Below are 20,411 nucleotides of genomic sequence, written 5' to 3' on the forward strand. Positions count from 1 at the left end.
ACTCAACTGTGAGCTTTTGGGGGTAGGGGCCTGGCTCTCTCTGTCTCTTGTTCCCCCTCCCTTTGCAGAGAAAAGGAACTTGTACATGTTTTACTGAATTCACTGGGAAGTGGGGAATATAATCTCCAAGATGTATGGGTGCTAGGGACCATCTGACCAGTGAAAACCAAAACAGAGGATGTCGGGTTTCACTGTATGTGAGGAGGACGGCCACGGGAGGATCCTACTGTCAGGCTTGTGGAGGAGGGGCCCCGCCTGGAGAGCGAACAGGAAGAACATGACCCTAACCCTCCACAGTGCTGGGGGAGCTCCTAGTATATACTCGGGGCATGAATGAAGGCGATGTCAGTCATCTCCAGCCTGGGAAGGTGCTAAGCTGACCTCTGCACCAAGCAGGGCTGGAAACTTGTCAAGGACAGCCACCAGCCTGGGCTCAAGGAGATCATTTTGATCATTTTGACTATAGGAAGCTCTGCAGGCTTCACCCTCTCTCATTTTCCAGGTACCTGCTCTCCCTGAGAAGGATCTTGGGGTCTGGTGGTGGTTGGGTGGGGAGCAAGGTAGGCTGAGGTCCCTGGTTTTGAGAAAACTCCTTGAAGTCTCTACTAACCCGTTCCCCAATCTGGGTCTGGTCTCCATGGGGCAGGATGTCGATGTCTGGTTGCAGAGAGCAGGCTTCGATGACCATCTTGTACCTGGAGTGGGGTGGGGTGGGGACACAGCTGATCAGCCTGGCCAGAAAGGGGCCTGAGCACTTGCAGAGGGTCATTAGCCTCCAGGCAGCTGTGCCAGGGTGAGCAATGGCTTTAATGGGCCTCCTGCTTGGGTGCAAGCAAATACCATGTAAGCTTAAAAAAAGCTGAGGGCAGCACCTTACATGGGCTTAGAGCAAGTTAAATATTTGAAGGATGGAATTAGATGGCAGCAAATATGCCACATAAGTGACAAGAGAGGGCCCGTGGACCCTGTGCAGTGGGAAAAGCGACAGTCAGAGCCCATGCTTGGGGCACTGCCAGAGAAAATTACTGCTGGTTGGTTTAGGCAGTAATGATAATGACTGGGCAAATATTTGCCCAGCCTGCTCCTCTCATCTTCACCTGGCAGGTGCCAACCAGGGTGCACAGAGGAGACATCAGAGTGTCTTGGTGACATGCACTTGGGTATCAGGCAGCCTTGGATTTGAGACCCATTTCTGTCACTTGGTGGCTGGGGGGCCTTGGGCAAGTTACCTAAGCTTTCTGAGCCTTAGTTTCCTCATCTGTAAAATGATAATAGTACCTGCCTCCTGGGATTGTTGAGCATTAGAGGAAGTCACCTGTACAGGGAGTTTGGCACCACACCTGGTAAGGGCTCAATCGATGTTAGTGGTTATTATTCACTGGAGGGAAAATAGTGCACAGGCTGAGGAGCTGGGGATAGGGAATCATGAGCACGAAGAATCCTGGGGAGCTTGGTCGTCCTTCCCACCAGCCACAGGAGAGGGCAGCAGGGCTCCTGCACCTCCCTCACCTCCCACCCTCCCACACAGGAGTTGGGCTGCCTGATGCCCAGGCACATCTGGATTGTTTCCAAATGGACCATATGGAACAGGCTGGAATCCAGATAAACAGGCTGGAGAGTGGACGGCTGGGTGTGGGAGATTGATGGAGGAGCAGGGCAGAGGGCTGGGGCACGGGGACTGGGGCACGGGGACTAATGCTGCCCATGATCAATTTCTCCCCTCCCCCAGCCCACCTCCCTCCAAGAGGCTTTTACCGTTGTTTGTTGAAGGGACTCTCAAAGGTGATGTTCTCCTCCACGGTGGCATTCAGCAGCCACGGTTTCTGAGAAGCATAGGCCACGGGGCCTCTCTTCCTGGGAAAAGCAGGGTGGGAGTAGGGAGGCATTTTCAGGCTCATTCTCAGAGGCAGTGGTCAAGATTATGGCTAGGCTAGAGCAAGGGGACGGGGCAGCGCTAGGGTGGGGAGGTACAGTTGACAGAAATCTGCCCTTTCGGTCCCTGGTGGCCTCTCCTTCCCCAGGGCCTGAGGCAGGCTTGGATGTCAGGTCTTAGCAGACGGGGGGACCTTGACCCTTCCCTGCCCTGCACCCCATGTGCCCTACCCCAATAGTCTGTACTCCTTCCTGAGTCTCTACCCAGAGCCCAGGAGGAAACCAAGTAAACACTGCACCCCTGGTTTCCTCCTTCCATGAGTAGCTCTCAAACCATTCAGCTTTGACGTTAGCAGGTAACTCTCCACATGGAGCTTTTAAAAAAAGCGGAGCCAAGGAAGCGACATTTAGTGTGATGCAATTTTTGGAGACCTCCCCAAGTTAAAAAAGGAAAGGAAAAGATGAGCCCCAGACAAAAATGACCTGGTGGGAAGGAGCCATCTGATGCATAGCGGCTTCCAAACTACCCCTTGGGGGCACAGAACTCCACGGCCTCCTCTCGGCAGCTGCGTGGGGCCTGGGGGCTGCCCTCCACAGCTCGCTGGCTCTCTTGGCCTGAGACCCCTTGAGGAAGCCTGCCCCAGGGGGCAGGTGCTCCCAGCACACAGTACCTGACGTCTGCCTCTGCTGCCGACTCCTTCTCTGGGCTGCAGCAGGGGGAAAAAGACGCACCTTCAGGGTTCACATGAGTGGACTGAGCTCTCCACAGCCATTTTTAGCTCTCTCAAACCCAGCACGAGTGTCTTTATCATCCCTGTGACCAAGCCTGCAGCCACAAATGCTGCATGGAGGGGTGCTGGAGTGGCGTGTGGCCATCCAGGGGGAGCCACCACTGCCCGAATCCCAGTAGTGTCCAGAATCCATGTGAAGTGTGTCAGGAGGGCCCCAGGGACCCAGTTCAGGTAAGAGGGAGAACGGTGGGAAGGCACCATTGGTGTAGGCTCATGAGGGCGGCCATCGGCATCGGAGGAGTAAGAGGACCAACATGTGGCTCCTCCAGACTCAGCCTCTGCATCAGGGCTCAAGTGCACTGGCCGGGGTCTCAGGCTGACACAGCTGCACTAGCAGCTGGGACAGGGAGTGCTGTCTGGCCGGAGCCAGGCATGGCTGGGCAGCCTGACATCATTGCCTACAGTCTGTGGGTGGGAATCTCCAGCTAATAGAAATTGGGTGGCACCCAGAGAGCTGAGAATGGCGTCAGGTGTAATTTGCAGCCCCATGTGGCCCTCTCAGAAGACAAACGAGGAACCCGGGATCTGCCTGGAGAGACCTGGTCAGCTGCGGTACCCACGTGCCCTGCACTGACCTGATCTGCTCCAGTACCAACTATTCTGTCCTGTTATTCTCAGCCACACAAGCATACTTGTCACATACCATAAGGCACGATTTTTGGCTCAAGAACTATGGTCACTGTGGCTAGAGAGGCTGGGCCTATCATCACACTCTGGCACTTGGGGACAAGGTGGAAGAAAGGGCAGAGAAAGGCGGGGACATGAAACCTCTCTGGTGTTAGAGATCGAAGGCCAGAGCTTAAACTGACAAAGTTGAGTCAACCTTTCCAGTCCTAACTTCTCACCACTTCCAGTGTGTTTGAATGTTCTTGGGAGAGGTGAGGTAAGGGAGGGTTTTGAAAGTCTCAGAGCCTCATTAATCTATTTCACTTTGATTTTTTAGACAAGAATATAAAGCTCATTGAACATAAACCAACAAGATCAAATTTTTTTGTCTGGCCTGGGGGATGCCCACCTCCTCTCCTTACAGCTGCGTTTCTCAACCTTTTTTTTCATGGTCACCCCCTAGGGCCATTTTAGATAATTTTTTTTCTATTGTCCTTTCTATGACACATTTCTTATCCAGTTCAGTGTTTTTGTTTTATATATTCACAAGGATGTGCAACCATCACCCCAATCTAATTCCACAACAGTTTCATTACCCCCCAAATAAACCCCACACTCCCTTCCTTCCCATCACCCTATGGCAACCACAAATCTATCCACCACAAGATTTTAATACCACAGGTAAAATGTATATCTGTCTATATATCATGGCCCTTTGGAGGGCCACAAATGATTGTAATGTCTAAGTTTTTTGTCTCCCCCAGGACCAGATTTTGCCCTCATTGAGAATGCGTGCCTTATTATAAGGCCTCATGCCTCTGAAATTATGTAGGTTTCACACCCCTGAATCCACACCCAGTATCCCCACCACCATAATCATGCTTCCCCCATGGCCCCACACCCAGACCCTTCCCTTTATCGGGACCCACTTCCAACCTAGTTCCAAGGCTGTACCTGGGGTCTTCTCCCGTCTCGCTGTCAGGAAGGCTGCTGGGGCACAAATGGGGGAAACAGCACAGTTACTTCTCACTCCATTGTTTTTTTCTCCATCACACTGGGTCTTTGTGGAGAAGCAATCCCCACAGTGCCCAACCCCCACTCATCCCCAGTGTTCCCAAGTGGCTTCCTTGGGGCAGAAACTGCTGCTCTCAATCTCAGTCTCTCCTGAAGCACCTGGATGGGCACCCTCCAAATAGCAAGGGCTTCACCACTGCTCCTGGCATGACCCAGAGTGGCAGTGAGGCTGGTTGGCACTTAGATCGTTTTATAGTGGGGAAACTAAAGTTCAGCGAGGGAAAGTGACCTTCTCAAGGTCATAATCATTTCCTGCAGTGTTTTCAAACTGTGGAATGGGACCCAGTAAGTGGATCTGAAATAAGTTGATTGCAACTGTACTAAAAACAAACAAATATCATTGTGTACTGCATATGGTCAAGATGTGTATTTTTGTGTGAAATTGTTTCTCTCATTTATCAAAGAATACATGACTGTGATGTCAAATGCATTTTACACTGTGGATTACAGTAAATGTGTTTTGTTTTTTAAAAAGTATATCTTTATTGATCTCAGACAGAGGAAGGGAGAGGGAGAGAGAGAGATAGAAACATCAGTGATGAGAGAGTCATTGATGGGCCACCTCCCGCACGCCCCCTACTGGGGATCAAGCCTGCAACCCGGGCATGCGCCCCAACCAGGAATTGAACCATGATCTCCTGGATCCTAGGTGGATGTTTAACTGCTGAGCCACGCCCGGCCGGGCTTTTTTTTTTAAATCTCTGAGTGAGGTGACCTGAATTTTGATACCAATTTTGCCAGTGCTTTTCCTTCTGCCTCAGGCCACCGCTCAACCTTGCAGAAGCAGCCTCCTGCTGATGAGATGTGTACTTCTGACAGGCACATTGGAGAGAAAACAATCTGCTCTGCTTTCAAATAGATCTTACTGTAACAATACAAAAACCAGCTAACATTTGTTGAAATTTTATAAGCACTGTGATAAGCACTGTAATAGTATCCATTTTAAAGCTCAAAATAACCACATGAAAGAGGTTTATTTTGACTGTCCCCACTTTACAAAGGAAGTGAGGCTCAGAGAAGCTAAGTAACTTGACCAAAGCTACACAGCCAGCAAGTAGCAGAGAAAATAGATTTGTTTGACTCCAAAGCTTCATATTCTTAAAGACCCTGCCACATAACTTCACTGTGATTACCCATGACATAGCTCTGATAAATGCCTTCTTGTCAGGAAAACCAGGATGGACAAAAACAGGGATGGGAAGAAGCCTGAGGAAATGAGGAAATTCTTTTATCTCCAGCTGAGGGACAAAACTGAATGGAGACTCTGATGGACATGAAATCACTAGTCTCCAATCTCTTTGGTCTCATTTCATTTCCTCAATCCAACCTAACTTTGTTTTCCTAAACCATCAGATAGCTGTAATTTATGGACAAGCTGGTAAAGTGAGATGGAAAAAAATCCCCAAGCTTACAAATTCCAATTCTGCGCCACAGCCTAGGTAAGCTTATCTGTGGAGTTTCCTGCCTTGACTGCTTCCAGAGTTGCAAATGCTGTTACTTATCTGGAGGAAAGCGCATCTGCGGCCTCTCTGAGGGCCCAGGCACACAGAGAGATCTCTGGGCCCTAATTCAGTTTGCATCATTTCTGGGCTGCTCAATTAGCCCTTATAATGGACTATCTCTCCTTTTAATCAGCTCTGGTGGGAGTCTTTTATCCCAGTGGGATTTTAAGGCAGGAAGAGCATCTTTTTCAACTCCCACAGTGCTGAGCACACGACAGATCTGTAATAAATAGAGGTTGTTAACTGCCATGTTAACCATTCGGGAAGAAGGGAGGGGGCTAGCACACAATGTAGGTGTCCTCATGTCAGGCACCTGTGAAGTTGTTTGTACTCACTTCATCCTCACAACAACCCTATGGAGACGTGTTAGTATCCCCATTTTACAGATGGGGAAACTGAGGCTTAAAGTTTGCATAATGTGCCCAGTGGTGCAGAGTTGGGAAGAGGGTGAAGCTGGGAGTGAACCCAGGTTCATCTTCTCCTCTTTCTAGAGTAGTTCCAGCCTCCCTAGAATGAGCCTCCCAAGACACGCGTGTCTATGTTTTATCTTGAAAAATAAAGAATGGTACATGGGGCACACACCTTCTCTCGTCGGTTGCTGGGCTCTTAACTGAGTGTTGGGGACATTTCATTTTGTCCACACTTGCACTTTGGTCACCAAGCACAGCTCCCTGTCCTTCCCTCCAACCAGCCATGAGCTGGGCACTTGAGTGCATCAACTTGCCTCAAGGCTCAGAACCTGCCCTCCAGGGGCTTGAAGTCTGGTAGAGTGAATCAGAAAGGCACAGAAAGTTGTAAGGGCCAGAAGAAAAGTAGGAGCAAGAAAATATTATAGAAAAATTGAGGGAAGGTACACACAGACACATATGGGAATACGCAGAGAAAATACTGGAAACCTCTGGGTGATGGGGTGTTAAGTATCTTCTTTATACTTGTGTATCTTTTCTAATTTAATGCACATCCTTTTAGACTCGCAGAAAAATGTAATTTTTAAAAGGACTTTGGAGGAAGAAGAAATCTGAGAAAAAGAGGAAGGGCTGGGAGGAGTTACAGCAGAGCTGAGCCTTGGAGGGGGGAGCATGGAGACACTGGAGAGGGAGGGGGCGCTGGGCCAGGCAGCGAGGAGGGGTGGAAAGGATGTGGGCTCTGAAGCTTATATCCCAGGGACTTCCCTACTCACTGGTTGTGAAATCCTAGGCCAGTCCCTTACGTAAGGGAACCTCCGTTTCCTTATGTCTAAAATGGGGGTAATGGCACAAACCTCACAATGACACTGGGACAATATATGACACATATAGCTCATGGCTGGTTGGAAGGAACGACATGGGGGTGGAGATCTGGGGGGGGAGTGTCATCATCTTTTCAGCTCAGTTCTTGGTCCCAAAGGTGCAGGTGGGGGAGGAACTGAATGGCCCAACACTCATTTAAGACCCCAGCAATAAGTAAAAATGGAATAGGTGGAAAGTGAAGTTGGAAGCAGACTTACAGGTCTCCACGTTCTGTTCATCCTGCCCCAGGCAGGCTTGTCATTGCCCTGAAATGTTGCCCTTTGCACCCAGACTGCCCTGTCCACATGATGTCATTGGGTCCTAATGCTCAATTTCTGAGAGAGGAAAGGGTTTTCTCAGTGTCCAGATGAGTAATCTAAGCTTCAGAGAGGTGACGTAACTTGCCCAAGGTCACACAGCTATTGCGTGGCAGAGTCAGGTGTACAACCAGAGACCATCCGATTCCCAAGCTTGGCTCCACACAGTGCCCTTTCTCCTGTCTGCCCACCATCCCACAACATCTGCCTCCTCCAGGAAACCGGGGGCGCACCTGAGCCCCTGGGCCCAACTCCCCAAAGGCTCCAGGAACTAGATGGGCAAATAAGTCCTGAGAGGAGCTTATTTCTCATTCCTGAGGAACCAGGGGCTTTGGGAGGCAGCCTTCACCCCAACCACCACAAAGCAACAATGTTCTGAGGCAGGCCCAGGGCAAGCAGGGCCCAGGCCTCCTGAGTGGACACAGACAGAAATAATACATGGTTGACATGTGGAAGCTCTGCAGGTGGTGGGGTCAGGGGGGAGGGGCAGCCGGGAGATCCGGGGAGGCTGGTTTGCATAGGGAGGTAGGACTTTCTTCCCCACCCCATGCTTTCCTCAGGGGCCCAGCTTCCTGCTGGCTCCCTGGGGGCGTTTCAAATCATTCTACGGCAGATGTTAATGACCCTATTATTTATTTTCAGGGAAAAGATCTCACTTAAGTATATCTGCTAATATTGCCTTTTTGTCAAAATGTTTTCCTCTTAAAGATTAAGGAGAGAGCTTTCAAATTCCCAGGTTGACAGTGCATTGAAGCAGAAAGTGAATGTTTGGGAGCTACACGGTCCCCCCTGAAAGCTGGACCCAAGTGGCTGGCCTGCCATATCTGCTCAGGGCTGCCACAGTAATTCTCTAACCCAGAATGCCAGACCTCACCCAGTGGACCCTCTGTGCCCACCCTAGGGTCTGTCTGCACACCTTTGTCCACCCAGGACTGGTGAGCTCTCTGAGGGCAGGGGCCAGGTTTTCTCCTTTGTAGTCTGCACAGAGGGGCTCACCAAATACACATCCTATGTCTGGTACCTGGGGTCCAAGATGGAATAATCCTCCAGCCCTGTCCTCAAGGAGCTCACTGTCATGGGGGAGACAGATGCATTAGCAGATAATCCCAATACAGTGAGAGATATGCACTGATAGGACTCACCCATTCCAAATGGTGGAGAAGCTGGGTGGTAAAACTGGGGGTTAGAAGAACAGCTTGAGCAAAGGTATGCAGGAAGGAGAGACTTGTAATACACTTAAAATGACAGTCTCTTGAAGGTCGTAAGTCATTTCTGGTTCACTCATTTAGCAAATAAATTCATTTAGCAAAGCCACTGTGGCTTCAGAGACAAATAAGCTATGGTCTCTGTTCCCAGGGAGCTCATTACAGTCTCTCCTGGGAGACAATTAAAGAGCAATCGGGGAATTTTGTTACTGGTATAGAAGTCGTTATCAAAAAATATTTATAATAGTATTTATAGGACGCTTCCTACATGCTAGGTTAAGCCTCACATCAGCCCCGTGGGTAATAAGAGAAAACTGACATAGAAAGGTCCCAGAAATTCCTGAAGCACAGAGCCCAGATCTGAGCCCAGGCATCCTGACTCCAGAGCTTGCTCAGCCATACTGCTCATTTGTTCATTGAAGAAATAAATGTACAGTTGTACAAACAAACCAATCTCCCCAGAGCATTCTCTGTTCTGCACCTCCTGACCCCCCAACTCCCAGCCTCGTTCCTCCTGGAACTCCTTGCTGCCTGGTCACCAGGCACTAAACTCCTCAACCAGGTTCCTCTTTCTCTTGGCTACTGGGGAGCTCCAAGCCAGGTTGTGTGTTGACTACAGTGGCCAACTTCTGCCCAGGTTCCTGAACACCTTTTCCAACCTCTTCATTTCTTGGTTCCTCTTTTTGTACTTTTAAAAAAGCTTCTATTTTATATGTATCTTTTATCAACTATTCTCAAGTGCTTTTTGGAAATAGGTGGGTATAAATAATAGATTTGTGATGGCCTCAACCTGGGGTTCTGGCTCTTTAATTAAGATAGTGATTTTTCCCCAGAAACCCATATTTGTCTGGGTTACTTTTGGCTCCTCAGAACACCCACTGAATGGCCTGCTCCAGCTTTGCAGAAACTAATGTCTGCGTTGCAGTTCCCCACGCTGGGAGGCAGTGCCGCTGAGTGAGCATGGCTTTGGAGTGAAACAGAATGAGTTCGAACTTTAGCTCTGCCACTTATTAGGGGGTGAATCAGGGCAAACAGTTTACCCCTCATCTAAAAATGAGAACTGTTACCAGCACCCACCTTGCTGGTTGTCATAAGGATTAAATGGAATAATGCGTGCAGAGGACGTGGCAAAGTACCTGGCCCATAGTAAGGGTTTAGTAAGCAGTAATGACGATGATGAGAATAACAATTCACAGCACTTATTGAGTACTCCCTGAACACACAGTGGGTGCTCAACAAATGCACAATGAATGCATTCTCGGCTGGGTGGGATGGTTGAAAGGAGGGCTGCCCACCTGCCCACTGCTGGTCTCTTGCCACTAACTGAATCCAGAGGATGTGTTTATTACCTGTTCCAGAAGACGACCCCTGAGATCTTCTGCATCTCCCCCAGGGTGGCTAGAAGAAGTGAGGACTTGCCGCAGCCCACCTGCCCCACGATCATGGTCAGCTGGCCTGCAGGGTAGGAGGGCAACAGATGGGGCGAGGGCCAGGAGAGAGTCTGAACAGCCACCACTCAGAAAGACAGACAGTGAGACACGACCAACCCTGGGGCCCCCGTTTACTTTCCCCCCACCTAGAATCCCCGGGAGTCCTCTCCCCCTTGGCACCTTCCCTTCTGGACACCTACACCCTCCTTTTGGGTCCCCAGGTCCTTCCTCACAGATGATTTCTCCCACCCCTTCCAAAGTTCTTGCTTCTTGCTTCCACTGTTCCACAACGTGAGCCCAGCTCCTCATGGCCCCACTAAGGCCACCCTGGGTGCCACCTCCTTCCCACTTTCGTGCTTTGCTCAAGCTGCTGCCCTTCCAGAATGTCCACGCTGCTTATCCTGAGAAGCCCCACCTCTTCCACAAAGCCTTCTCTGGCCACTGGGGTCTGATCTTTCTGCGAAGTGCCCATACTGTCTGCCACCGAGGGTTTGACATCAAGGCCCCTGCCTTGCCCTGCCCTTGCTGCTGTGCTCCCATCTGGCACATGGACTCCGCGAAGAGAAGCCCGCCCCTTCTCTAGCGTTCAAGCCCTGGAGCACCCCCCATGAGTGCACACAGAGGAGACAATAAATGCTGATTTTTCTCTTTCTCTCCATGTCATTCGGTGGGACGTGGTGAGGGGAACTTCAGACATGACTCTAAGGGGGACATCCCAGACCATGATGGAGGGGTGGGTGGGGCCGTACCTCGGGGGATGCGGATGGTGATGTTGGACAGTGTGGGAATTCCATCGGGGGTCCACGTGAAGAAGCCTCCAATGATCTTCATTGGCAACACCCCACCGCCCGGAAGAGAACAGAAAGACAGCCGAGTAAGTGTCAAAGTCGCCTGCCTCCCCTCCCCCACAAAAGCCAAAACACCCTGATTCCAGTCCCTGGATAATTTCCAGGAGAGGGGAGTGGGGAAATGGTTTTCTCATGCCCACCCCTGCCCAAGGCCACCTCCCGGAGATGGCAGCCATGGGTCCACCCACTCGGTGGGGATGAAAGGCTTGTCCCTGGTCTTCGTACTCCTACGGACCCTATGGGCAGGCGGTGTTACCTTGGGGCAGAGGGCTCAGCCTTTAAGTGCTGATCTCCCTCTTGGTGATGGTGCTGGGGGCCGGGCGTGGGGTGCAGGGCCTCAGACTCACCTGGACACAGCAATTATCAGCATTTCCATCTACACTGGGGGCCAGACTCTGCAGTGGGCCAGTGAGGCTGTGACAGTCCTCCCGGGCAGGACGCTTTCGGTTCACGACCTTGAGGGGCTAGGGATGGTTAGGAAGAGGTGAGGCCCATGGGGCTGGGAGCTGTGCAAGGAAGGGAGCCCTCGCTTCCTGTGAGGGAAGGCTGAGGCAAGATGCAGCAGGGCTGAGGGGCGAGGGGAGGCCAAGCACTCACCACAGCCTGGTGCTTGCTGGACTGGCCCTGGGGCGCAGGCTCCCGGGGGGCACACTGCTCCTCTCGGATCTCTGCACTGGACAGGAACTCACTCAGCTTTTGTACACTACAGAGGAAGCACAGAGACAGCCCTCACCCCTGCCAGGGGCAGAGGGGAGGGGAGAGGGTGCAGCCTGAGAGGGCAGCTCTGAGAAGGTTCTGGGTCCTTAGGTCAGCCCCCACAAAGCCCCCACTGGAGAGGGATAAAGCAGGGGCATCCGTGTTACCAGGATTTGTTAGGGTTGACCAATCCTCTGGAGTGGGTTAGGGTGGATTTGGGTAGTTTTAGGAATAGTTCAATGTTAAGGTTGGTTAGACTAAAAGATGGTTGGTGTTGGACCAACCATCTTTAGAATTAAGGATGGTCAGTGTTAAGGTTAATTAGGATTCGAATTGATTATTAATAGTAGCTAATATTTATTGAGCACAAACTATATGCTGGACACTATATGTCTTATAAGCATATAACTTAATCCTGCTGGGGAGGTGTATTACTCTCAACGCATAAAGGAGAAGCCTTCTCCCCCGCACCTCACCCACCCCAGGAGTTTTCCTATGGAGCCAAAGGAGGCTCCAAAAGTTTTGGTTCATTCTCTTTCACCTCTGGGGGCGTGGAAGCTGTCTGGGGAAGCTTGAGAATTGTTTGTATACCTCTTTCCTCCCATTTGCAAAATGTCCAATAGGCCTGGAGCCAGACAAGCCCTCCAGCTTTCATGGCAAGAACAGTCTGAGGCTGTAAACAAACTGTGGCCCCTGGTTTCTGCTCTGTGCATGACTCACCCCTCTCCTGACTAGGAGTAGATTGCCAGCTTCTGCCTCCTGCCCCCCATCTCTCCTCCATCCAGCACTCTCTCAACAGTCATGACTGGGAAGGGTGGAGCTGGCCTTATGTCTGTTCCCACCTTCAACCCAGAGTCTCATCTCCTTCTTGGAAAAGGCCTCAGGTACCCTGATGACAATGAGATCAGGAGTGTCTGCATATGGAAATGCTTCTGAATCAGCACAAGGGATTTCCAACAGGTGCAGCATCCTTGAACCTGTGGCTTCTACGCAGAATCACAGGGCTGGGGTGAGTGTGGGGGAGGAGGGGTGATCATTAGAAGTCACAATGCCCTGGTCAATAAAACTGAGTCAGCACAGCCAGCCCTGGAAATGGGAGCTGATCTTTTCTCAACCTGTTAGACCCTGGTTAGATATGCCTTTGACCACAATTCTGCTGAGTTATACCCCTTCCATCCTCGAACGAACCCCTGCTAGAGCTTCCTTGTGTAAGTTGCTCTTCAATCAGTACTTCAGTCCAATAGCTACTCCTCCCTGCCGGCTGCCTAGGACCTGCCAGGGCCTCATGAGACAGAGGCGTCATTTTCCTCAAGGGTGAAGGGGCTTGGGTATAAGGACATTTGTTATTGCCTGGTCCCATGGGTTAAAAAGGACATAGCCAGCTTTCCCCAGAGATGTGACGGGCCATTGTTTTCCAGGAGCTATTTATCTTTAGTCAAAGCCTCAGCCTTTCATTCCTAAGAGGGTGATGCCTCTGGGAGAGTGGCATTGTCACCACTGGGCTCTAGAGCCCGGAAGTGGGCCCTCCCAGAGCTGTGGGCTAATCGGGGACAGGACATGCAGGCATGTGGGGGAAGTTGCTTCCCTGACCAGGGCAGGGAAGGCTCTGGGACCCGTTGGAAGAACAGGGGATGCTCAGCCTGGGGAGGAAAAAGATTCAGTGGATACCTTCTGAAATCCAAGGGGCTGTCCTGTGGGGAAGGGATGGTACTCATTCTGGGTGGCTCTGGAGGGTGGAACTAGGACCAACAGGTAGAATTTATGAAGATATACCAATTTTGGCTCAATGTTGAATTTTTTTTTTTTTACAGGTATCTTGGAGGTGAATTTCTTCTCTTTGGAGGTATGCAAGCAAGTTGGCTAGCCCTTTTTCAGGGATGGCGTGGAGGGGAGCCACACAGCGCCCATGTCCCTCTGACCATTACAACCAGCTCAGTGAGACCCAGATCAATGGGGAGGCATATCCTGGGACCAAACAGCTTTGGCTGTAACGGTCAGTCACTGGAGCAAGTGCTGGGGCTGCCACAGGAGCTGCCTCTCCAGTGCCCTTGCTGGAACGTCCTCTCACCTGACTAGTGCTTTGACTGTAGACCGGACCACACTAGACAGCAGGAAGAGCGGGGTCACCAGGATGTGGAAGAGGGAGAGGGAGGCGAAGGCCACAGAGGGCGAGAAGTCAGCCTCTTTGAAGAAGCTGGCGTGGCCCACGAAAGTCTGTGGACAGAGGCACATGTAAGACAGGGGGACTCAGAGCTTGCCCCCCCGCCCCGAAGCAGTCAGCCCAAGGGAAGGAAAAGGAGAGGCCTGGAACAGGGGTCTCAAGGGGACCTTTCAGTTAGAGACACCTCCACCATCCTCACAGTCATCTCCTGGCAAGGTCTCCAGCAAGTTCAGGACTTCAAGCTGGAGGGCTGGGGCTGCTCCCTCCCTATCCCGCCCCCTCCTTGCCAGGAGTAACCAGGGAGGAGGCCTCAGGCTGGGTCAGCTCTGCCCCCTCTCAGACAGCAGCCCTCAGCTGGCAAAATGGAATCAGGAGAATTATAACCAGCTGGTCGCAGTGCTCGCTCCGGCTACCTGGCTGGCTCAGATGCCTCTGTTACCCAGAATTCCCTGAAGAGCCAGGCCAGAACCGACCCAATAAATCAGGTTGAAAGTGAATTCCCAAGCATGCTTGACAGGCTGTGAACTTGTCATAGATCAGGGACACTGGCCCCGGGCCGGGGGGAGAAATGCATCTTTTTAAAGAACTGCAGCCATCACAGAAGCCAGGGATGGGAGTCCTGGGGGAAGGGACTGCGGACTGGTGGGGGCCCAGGCCTTTGTGGGTGGGCACACCGCTGGCCCTGACTGCTGAGCTCACACATGGCTTTGGTCAAAATTGCTTTAGAAGAACCTCCACTATAATATTTAATGACGTGGAGGATTGTTCGTACTGTATTCTTTCTTACATTTCAAAGGGCACGTTACAAAACCCCATGTGCAGCACAGTCCTATTTTTGTAAAAAGGTCATATTATGTGCCTTCAAAAGAGACTGGAAAGAAACACATTAAAGATGCTGCCAGTGGGATTATGGGTGATTTAAATTCTCTCTGCCCTTTCCATTCTGAATTTCCCAACATTTCTACAATAAACATGTTCGATGGCTATTTTTAAAAGAAAGTTTAATTTCTTTAAAGACTAAGCCTCAGGTCCTCCCACTTGGAGGCCCAAGGCCCCTGTCTTCCTGGAGTGGGGGAGAGGGTGCCCCAATATAGGCTTTCAGTCCATTGCCCTGTGTTCCCACTGGCAAGTCACCTTCCACAGGCCCAGTACAGAAAGGCCAAACCCTGGGTGGCCTCTCACTCCAGACATCTTGCCCCCCACACCGCACCCAGAGATAGAGGAAGGAGCCACTTACGATGAGGACAGCTGCGATGGGGATGGCCGTGTTCATGAAAACTGTGGAGGAAGCACAAGTTTAATGGGGGATGAGATAGCCCTTACTGAAGAGGGCTCCATGTCTCCGGGTGCCCACAGCAATGCCACGGCCCTCCCTCAGAGTTTCTGGCAAGGGCAGTATAAACACTATTGGTTTTCGTACAGTAGAAGGGACCCAGGTCTGGGACCCAGGACACAGCACGGCCATCACTGGCTGGGAGAGGGAGGAGAAGGACTTCCATGAGGCCTGGGCCCTTGACCATCACCAACTGTATATCTCTAAACACAGGTAGCCTTGCCTCTCCCCTGCAGGCCAGTTATTCCAGCGAGTTCTCTCAGGACAGAGGCCTCCTTCAGTTCCTGTCTTGCCCACCCCAGCAATTACCAAAGGAGGGATTCAAGCTACAAGGCACCTTTGCATCACCCCTTGGCCCCCTGCTCTCCTCAAGCAATCTGAGGCTCAATTCCCAGCTAAAGAATAGGTTCAGAGTTAGACTGTAAATCGGTGCAACTCTGCTTGGAAAGCAATCTGCTGCTCCGTAGCTAGAGCCACACAGAAGTTTAGACCTTCTGATCCTGTAATCCCTCTCCTGGGAATTTATCTTGACTACATAATCACTTGATTATGTTTTTCAAGCAAGAAGCCCTCAGCAAGCTGCCATTAGCTACAGCACTGTGGAAGCAAAACCAAACCACAGCCACAGCAACAAACCACTGGAAATGAAACCAACTGGCAGCATCCCACACAAGGGGCTGTTTTACTAAATGTGGGTCAACTCTCAGGTTGAGTCTGCAATCACAGAACACACCATAATTGACATTTGTTCTGTGGCATATTTGCCCTGCTCATGATTTTTCTTATATTTTTTTCTGTTTTGTTGTCTTTATTCTTATAGCTGCTTGAACTCTTTTAAGGAATGAGACAAACTAAAAATAAATTTATTTTTATTTTTTTAAAAGATTTTACTGATTTCTAGAGATTCTTTTTTTTATTTTTTTTATTTTAGAGAGAGAGAGGAAGGGAGAGAGAAACATCAATTGGCCGCCTCCTGTACCCCCTACCGGGGATCGAGCCTGAAACCCAGGCATGTGCCCTGACTGGGAATCAGACTGGCAACCTTTCCGTGCACAGGATGACGCCCAACCAACTAAGCCACACCTGCCAGGGCTAAATAAATTTAAAAATGAGTATTCCAAAGCCAATTCTCTCAAAAGAGAATTCATATGATATAACTAATTTCTACCCTCTCTGGCTGTTGTGTGGAGGCATTAATGAATGAAAACATAATTTTTTATTTCCCTCACCCTCCCTTGCAAGGGTGGCCTTTGTGCAGGGAACTCTGGGTCCCCTTTGGGGCAGGGGATGGGAGATGGAATTACCAGCTGCTTGTATTTTAAAGGCCACTCTGAAGACCACCCTGCTGGGCCCTGGGATGGACAAGGCTGGAACTAGAGATGCCAGTGCCAGAGACTGGGGGGCCTGGGAGGCTCTGCTACCACTCTGAGCTCAGCAGACACCCCTGAACTCTAGTGAGGGTGGGTAGGACAGGGAGCTGTGCATCCCAGTTGTCATGGAGTGAACGCCTGTGGCTTTGCCTCTATTTTCCTGAACCACATAAAGCCTGAATAGTGTTAAAGGTGACAGAGGGGTAAAAAATGTGACCATGAATAGATTTCTCTCCAGCTCCGGCATGGAGTAAGCTGACTCACTTTGATTTGATGTAGGAAAGAAAAAGAAAAGGAGCACACGACAGTCCTTCAATCCTGCATGTTAGGGAGCAAGAAATCCTGTCATAACACTAAGTGCGAGCAGGAGATTTGAAATGGTGTGTAAGCGTGAAAATGTTGCGGACAAGTTTAGCTGCATGTAGGCGGTGTGACAGGCTCCTTCGAAAGCGAAAGCCTTTCTGTTGTGGTGAGAGGTGAAGGTAGGTGTTGCTTTAATCCTCCCCCAAAGCTATCCTTTAAGAAGTACTTGTTCATCTGGCCGGGCGCTGCTCAGCGGTTGAGGGTCGACCTAGGGTCCAGGCGATCGTGGTTCGATTCCCGGTCAGGGCACATGCCTGCGCTGCGGGCTCGATCCCCACTCGGGGGCGTGCAGGAGGCAGCCGATCAGTGGCTTTCTCTCATCATCGATGTTTCTATCTCTCCCTCTCCCTTCCTCTCTCTCTGAAATATCTATCATCTATCTATCTATCTATCTATCTATCTATCTATCTATCTATCTATCTATCTATCTATCATCTATCTATCAAGTACTTATTCAAAAATTATTTTTTGAGGGTCTCCTCTGTTCCAGGCCTGATGCTGGGTTCCAGGGGTAGAGCAGTGAACAATGTGTCAGCTTTTCCTAAACCCCTCCCAAATGAAACAAACCCACAAATCAACCAAAACCAAAGCGGGGCTCAGATAACCCCTCCCCTGGCTTTGCCCAAGGAAGGCGGCCTGGCCCTGTGGGTGCCACCAGCACCACAATACCAGCAGCTTTTCATTTCCAAAGATAAATATTTCAGAAGCCACGTGTCAGGGAGGCAGCCAGCCATTGATGCCTCTGCTTAACTGCAGCTTTGTCCCAGGGGTGGGGGGTAAATGAAAGAAATAAAAGAGGTGAGGGCCAGGTAAGCACACAAAAGAGAAGGTGGGACATTTGGAAGTGATCCCCTGGCTCTGACCCCGTGCACGGCCACTGGTCATAGCATGGTCACTCACGAGACTGTGAGGGTGGAGATCATGCCTGCCTCCCCTTAACCTCCAAGGTCTCAGTAGAGTCTGGCACAGAGAGAAAGCTCTGGAATGGGTGCTGCACAAAGTACAGAATGAACTGGCAGCATGTTGGTTGGTTGACTGGTAGGGCCTAGGACCCCTCTGTCACTCTTGCAAAGCTTGTTCTCAAATATATGGTAGGGCTGGATACCTAGAGTTATGCTGCTTCTGCAAGGAAATAAAGATCGAACTGATGTCTAAGGGGAGTGGCCACAGCACTTGCCTCCAGCTTTTTCTCACTTTATCTTCTACTCATTGAAATCCTGCCCATCTTGCAAGATGCCACCCAAGCCTCATCTTGCATGAAGCTCTGTGTGAACTCCCGGTCCACACTGGCTTCCTTCTTCTCTATTTCCTGTCATTTACTGGCTGAGGACCTCAGTGAGTCATTTCACTTCACTGAGCCTCAGTCTCCTGTAATGTAAAATGGGACAATGGAGCTACACACTTTGACAAGCTGATATGAAGATTAAGTGCAGTCAGGCTTGTTGGCAGCCGGCGCAGAACAGGTCCACATAGTGTAGTGCTCCCTGCCACACTAGTCCATGTGTTAGCTGACTTCTCAGCAGACTACACACCCCTTGAGAATGGGGAGCACATCTTACTGTCTCCTGCATTTCTCCTGATACTTAGCACAGGGCCAAGCACACAGGGATGGGCTTACTCAACACCCACTGGGTAACTTTCATTTGTTTTTCTTTTATTCTAGATTTTGATGGCAGGGAAACTGCACCCATTTCCCTCCCCTGCTGCTCTTCCCTGCACCAAGGCTCCACACACAGGAGCTCTCAGTGAAGCCGAAGGTAAGACCATCTGATAGGGTGTCAGAGGTAACCTGTCTGCCCCACAACCTGACTGGTGTAGGATGACAGACTGAAAGCCCGGCAGGCAGCACCAGATGGAAACATGACTCCAGGGCTTCTCTGTGGCACCAGGATGCCATGGCTGGCGCCAGGAGTGAGAGTTAAGGATGCCCCATTACCTTAAGCCTAATGACCTGTGTTCTGATCCCTGGTGACAGAGAACAGAAGGCAGGAAGTCTGGGAGGAGATCAATGAAAACACACTCAAAGCTTATACCTGCAGCCAGGAGGTGCCCCACCTAACCCTCCCATATCTCCCCTTCCCACTACCCAACACAAAGAACCCCATTCCAGGAAGGCAAACATTGAGCAAACAGCACTTGGCTTTTAGAGCTCTCCTGGAGGGATAGTCCTTTTCCCTCCCAGTGCCTCTTCCAGGGACCAGCCTGGGCTGCTCTGTTTATCTTTCTAGGTTCCTGAGTCCTGGATAGGTGAGGGGCCCTAGGCAGGCCCCTTCTTGGCTCCAGAGCCATTACTCCTTCCAGAGTTATCTCAGCTCTTGACAACATAGAGTCTCCTTTCCCCAGGTCCTCCTGGCTCCAGGCCCTTCACAAAGCCCTGGCTGTCTTCTCAGGGCCCCATGGGACAAGAGCACGTACTAGATAGGCTTTAGTGGGTTAGCCTGGGAACCTAAGCATCTTCTGATGTCGTTTACATAGGATGGAATGCAGGAAATGAGCATACATCTCCTAGAAGCAAAGTAGCTGCCACCTGCCCCCACCACTATGACCCGAGGCTGCCCCTACTTTGCTGCCAGTGCCCCCAGTTTCCTTGCTGGTTCCCTTGCATTGCAGCAAGAAATGAGCCTGCCCTACCCCACCCTGCCGTGTTATTGCTGAGAGAGAAAGTCACCTGGCTGTTGGGGTAAGCCTTTCCCTACCTCAGCAGCTGTTTCCCCTGATGAAAGCCTGGAAGGCAGGTGTCTGTAACTCAGGAGGCTGTACACAGGGTGGGGTTACTGTTAACACACGCAGACCCAGGGACAGCCAGATCTGGCAGAGAGATGGAGGAAGAAGGCCAGGGCTTTCAGTGTGGACACTGATTTCTGAGCTCCCTAGATGGTCCTTCCCAATTTCTCTTGTCCTGTGGAGTGCTCAGCCTGAGGGTCAGAGGACACAGGGTCAGGGTTGAGGGTAAAGGGGTGAGACCAGCAGCCTGGAGTGTCTTGGTGAGGAATCCAGGAGGCAACAGCTGCCTGCCATGCTCACAGCTTCAGTCTGAGAAAATCAGATCCTAGCAGGACATTCTGCAGACAGATGCTGTGGCTGGTGCTGTGTATGGTGATGACCTAGCCACTGCTGACTGGACCAGGGTCCATACCTGAAGCACAGGACACCGGGATCTGGCTGGACAGAGGGAAGCAGGACACTTGGGTGCTCAGGACAAGCCCTGTTCTGTGAGAACCTTTAGGCTGGACGGTGGCCACCTGTCCCCACCAGACCTTCTCTAGGCAGTATGAACACCAGGAATACAGAGATGACCTGAGGGACCATCTCATTTACTGTAAGCCTATCTGTGAGATACATCCAGTGCACTACTGCCTCCCTTTCCCCACACCCAGATGTGTCTCTTCCTTGCACACCAAAAGAAAACAAAGACAAAAGAACAAATTCAGCTGGGAGAGGTGATCAGTTTTGTTCATCTCTTCTAATTTCCTCCTCTATTTTCACTCCCATCAGACCCCATTCTAGGTTGTTTCTCTTCTAAGTAAGAGAAAAATGGTGCCCTATTGTGTCCTAAGTCTTCTTCTCTGCCATCA

At 50.8% G+C, this 20,411-nt stretch overlaps 1 protein-coding gene across 4 annotated transcripts in view; it reads right to left on the reverse strand.

Annotated features, from left to right (window-relative positions):
- Positions 1–20,411, reverse strand: part of ABCC8 (ATP binding cassette subfamily C member 8) — a 62,459-nt gene that overhangs the window by 16,327 nt on the left and 25,721 nt on the right. For 2 of the 4 annotated variants that reach the window (XM_087822264.1, XM_087822262.1), the window contains exons 11-20: positions 15,008–15,048; positions 13,678–13,823; positions 11,511–11,616; positions 11,261–11,377; positions 10,815–10,890; positions 9,985–10,090; positions 4,224–4,256; positions 2,544–2,579; positions 1,756–1,854; positions 611–695 (exon numbers count right to left, since the gene is read on the reverse strand). In XM_087822264.1, the coding sequence (XP_087678390.1) occupies positions 611–695; positions 1,756–1,854; positions 2,544–2,579; positions 4,224–4,256; positions 9,985–10,090; positions 10,815–10,890; positions 11,261–11,377; positions 11,511–11,616; positions 13,678–13,823; positions 15,008–15,048 (845 nt within the window). Of the gene's footprint in view, positions 1–610; positions 696–1,755; positions 1,855–2,543; positions 2,580–4,223; positions 4,260–9,984; positions 10,091–10,814; positions 10,891–11,260; positions 11,378–11,510; positions 11,617–13,677; positions 13,824–15,007; positions 15,049–20,411 lie in introns of all 4 variants that reach the window. The other 2 variants (XM_087822263.1, XM_087822261.1) reach the window with 1 other exon arrangement.

This window comes from Miniopterus natalensis, chromosome 11, assembly GCF_054644295.1.
Source record: "Miniopterus natalensis isolate mMinNat1 chromosome 11, mMinNat1.hap1, whole genome shotgun sequence".
NCBI classification, from domain to species: domain Eukaryota; kingdom Metazoa; phylum Chordata; class Mammalia; order Chiroptera; family Miniopteridae; genus Miniopterus; species Miniopterus natalensis.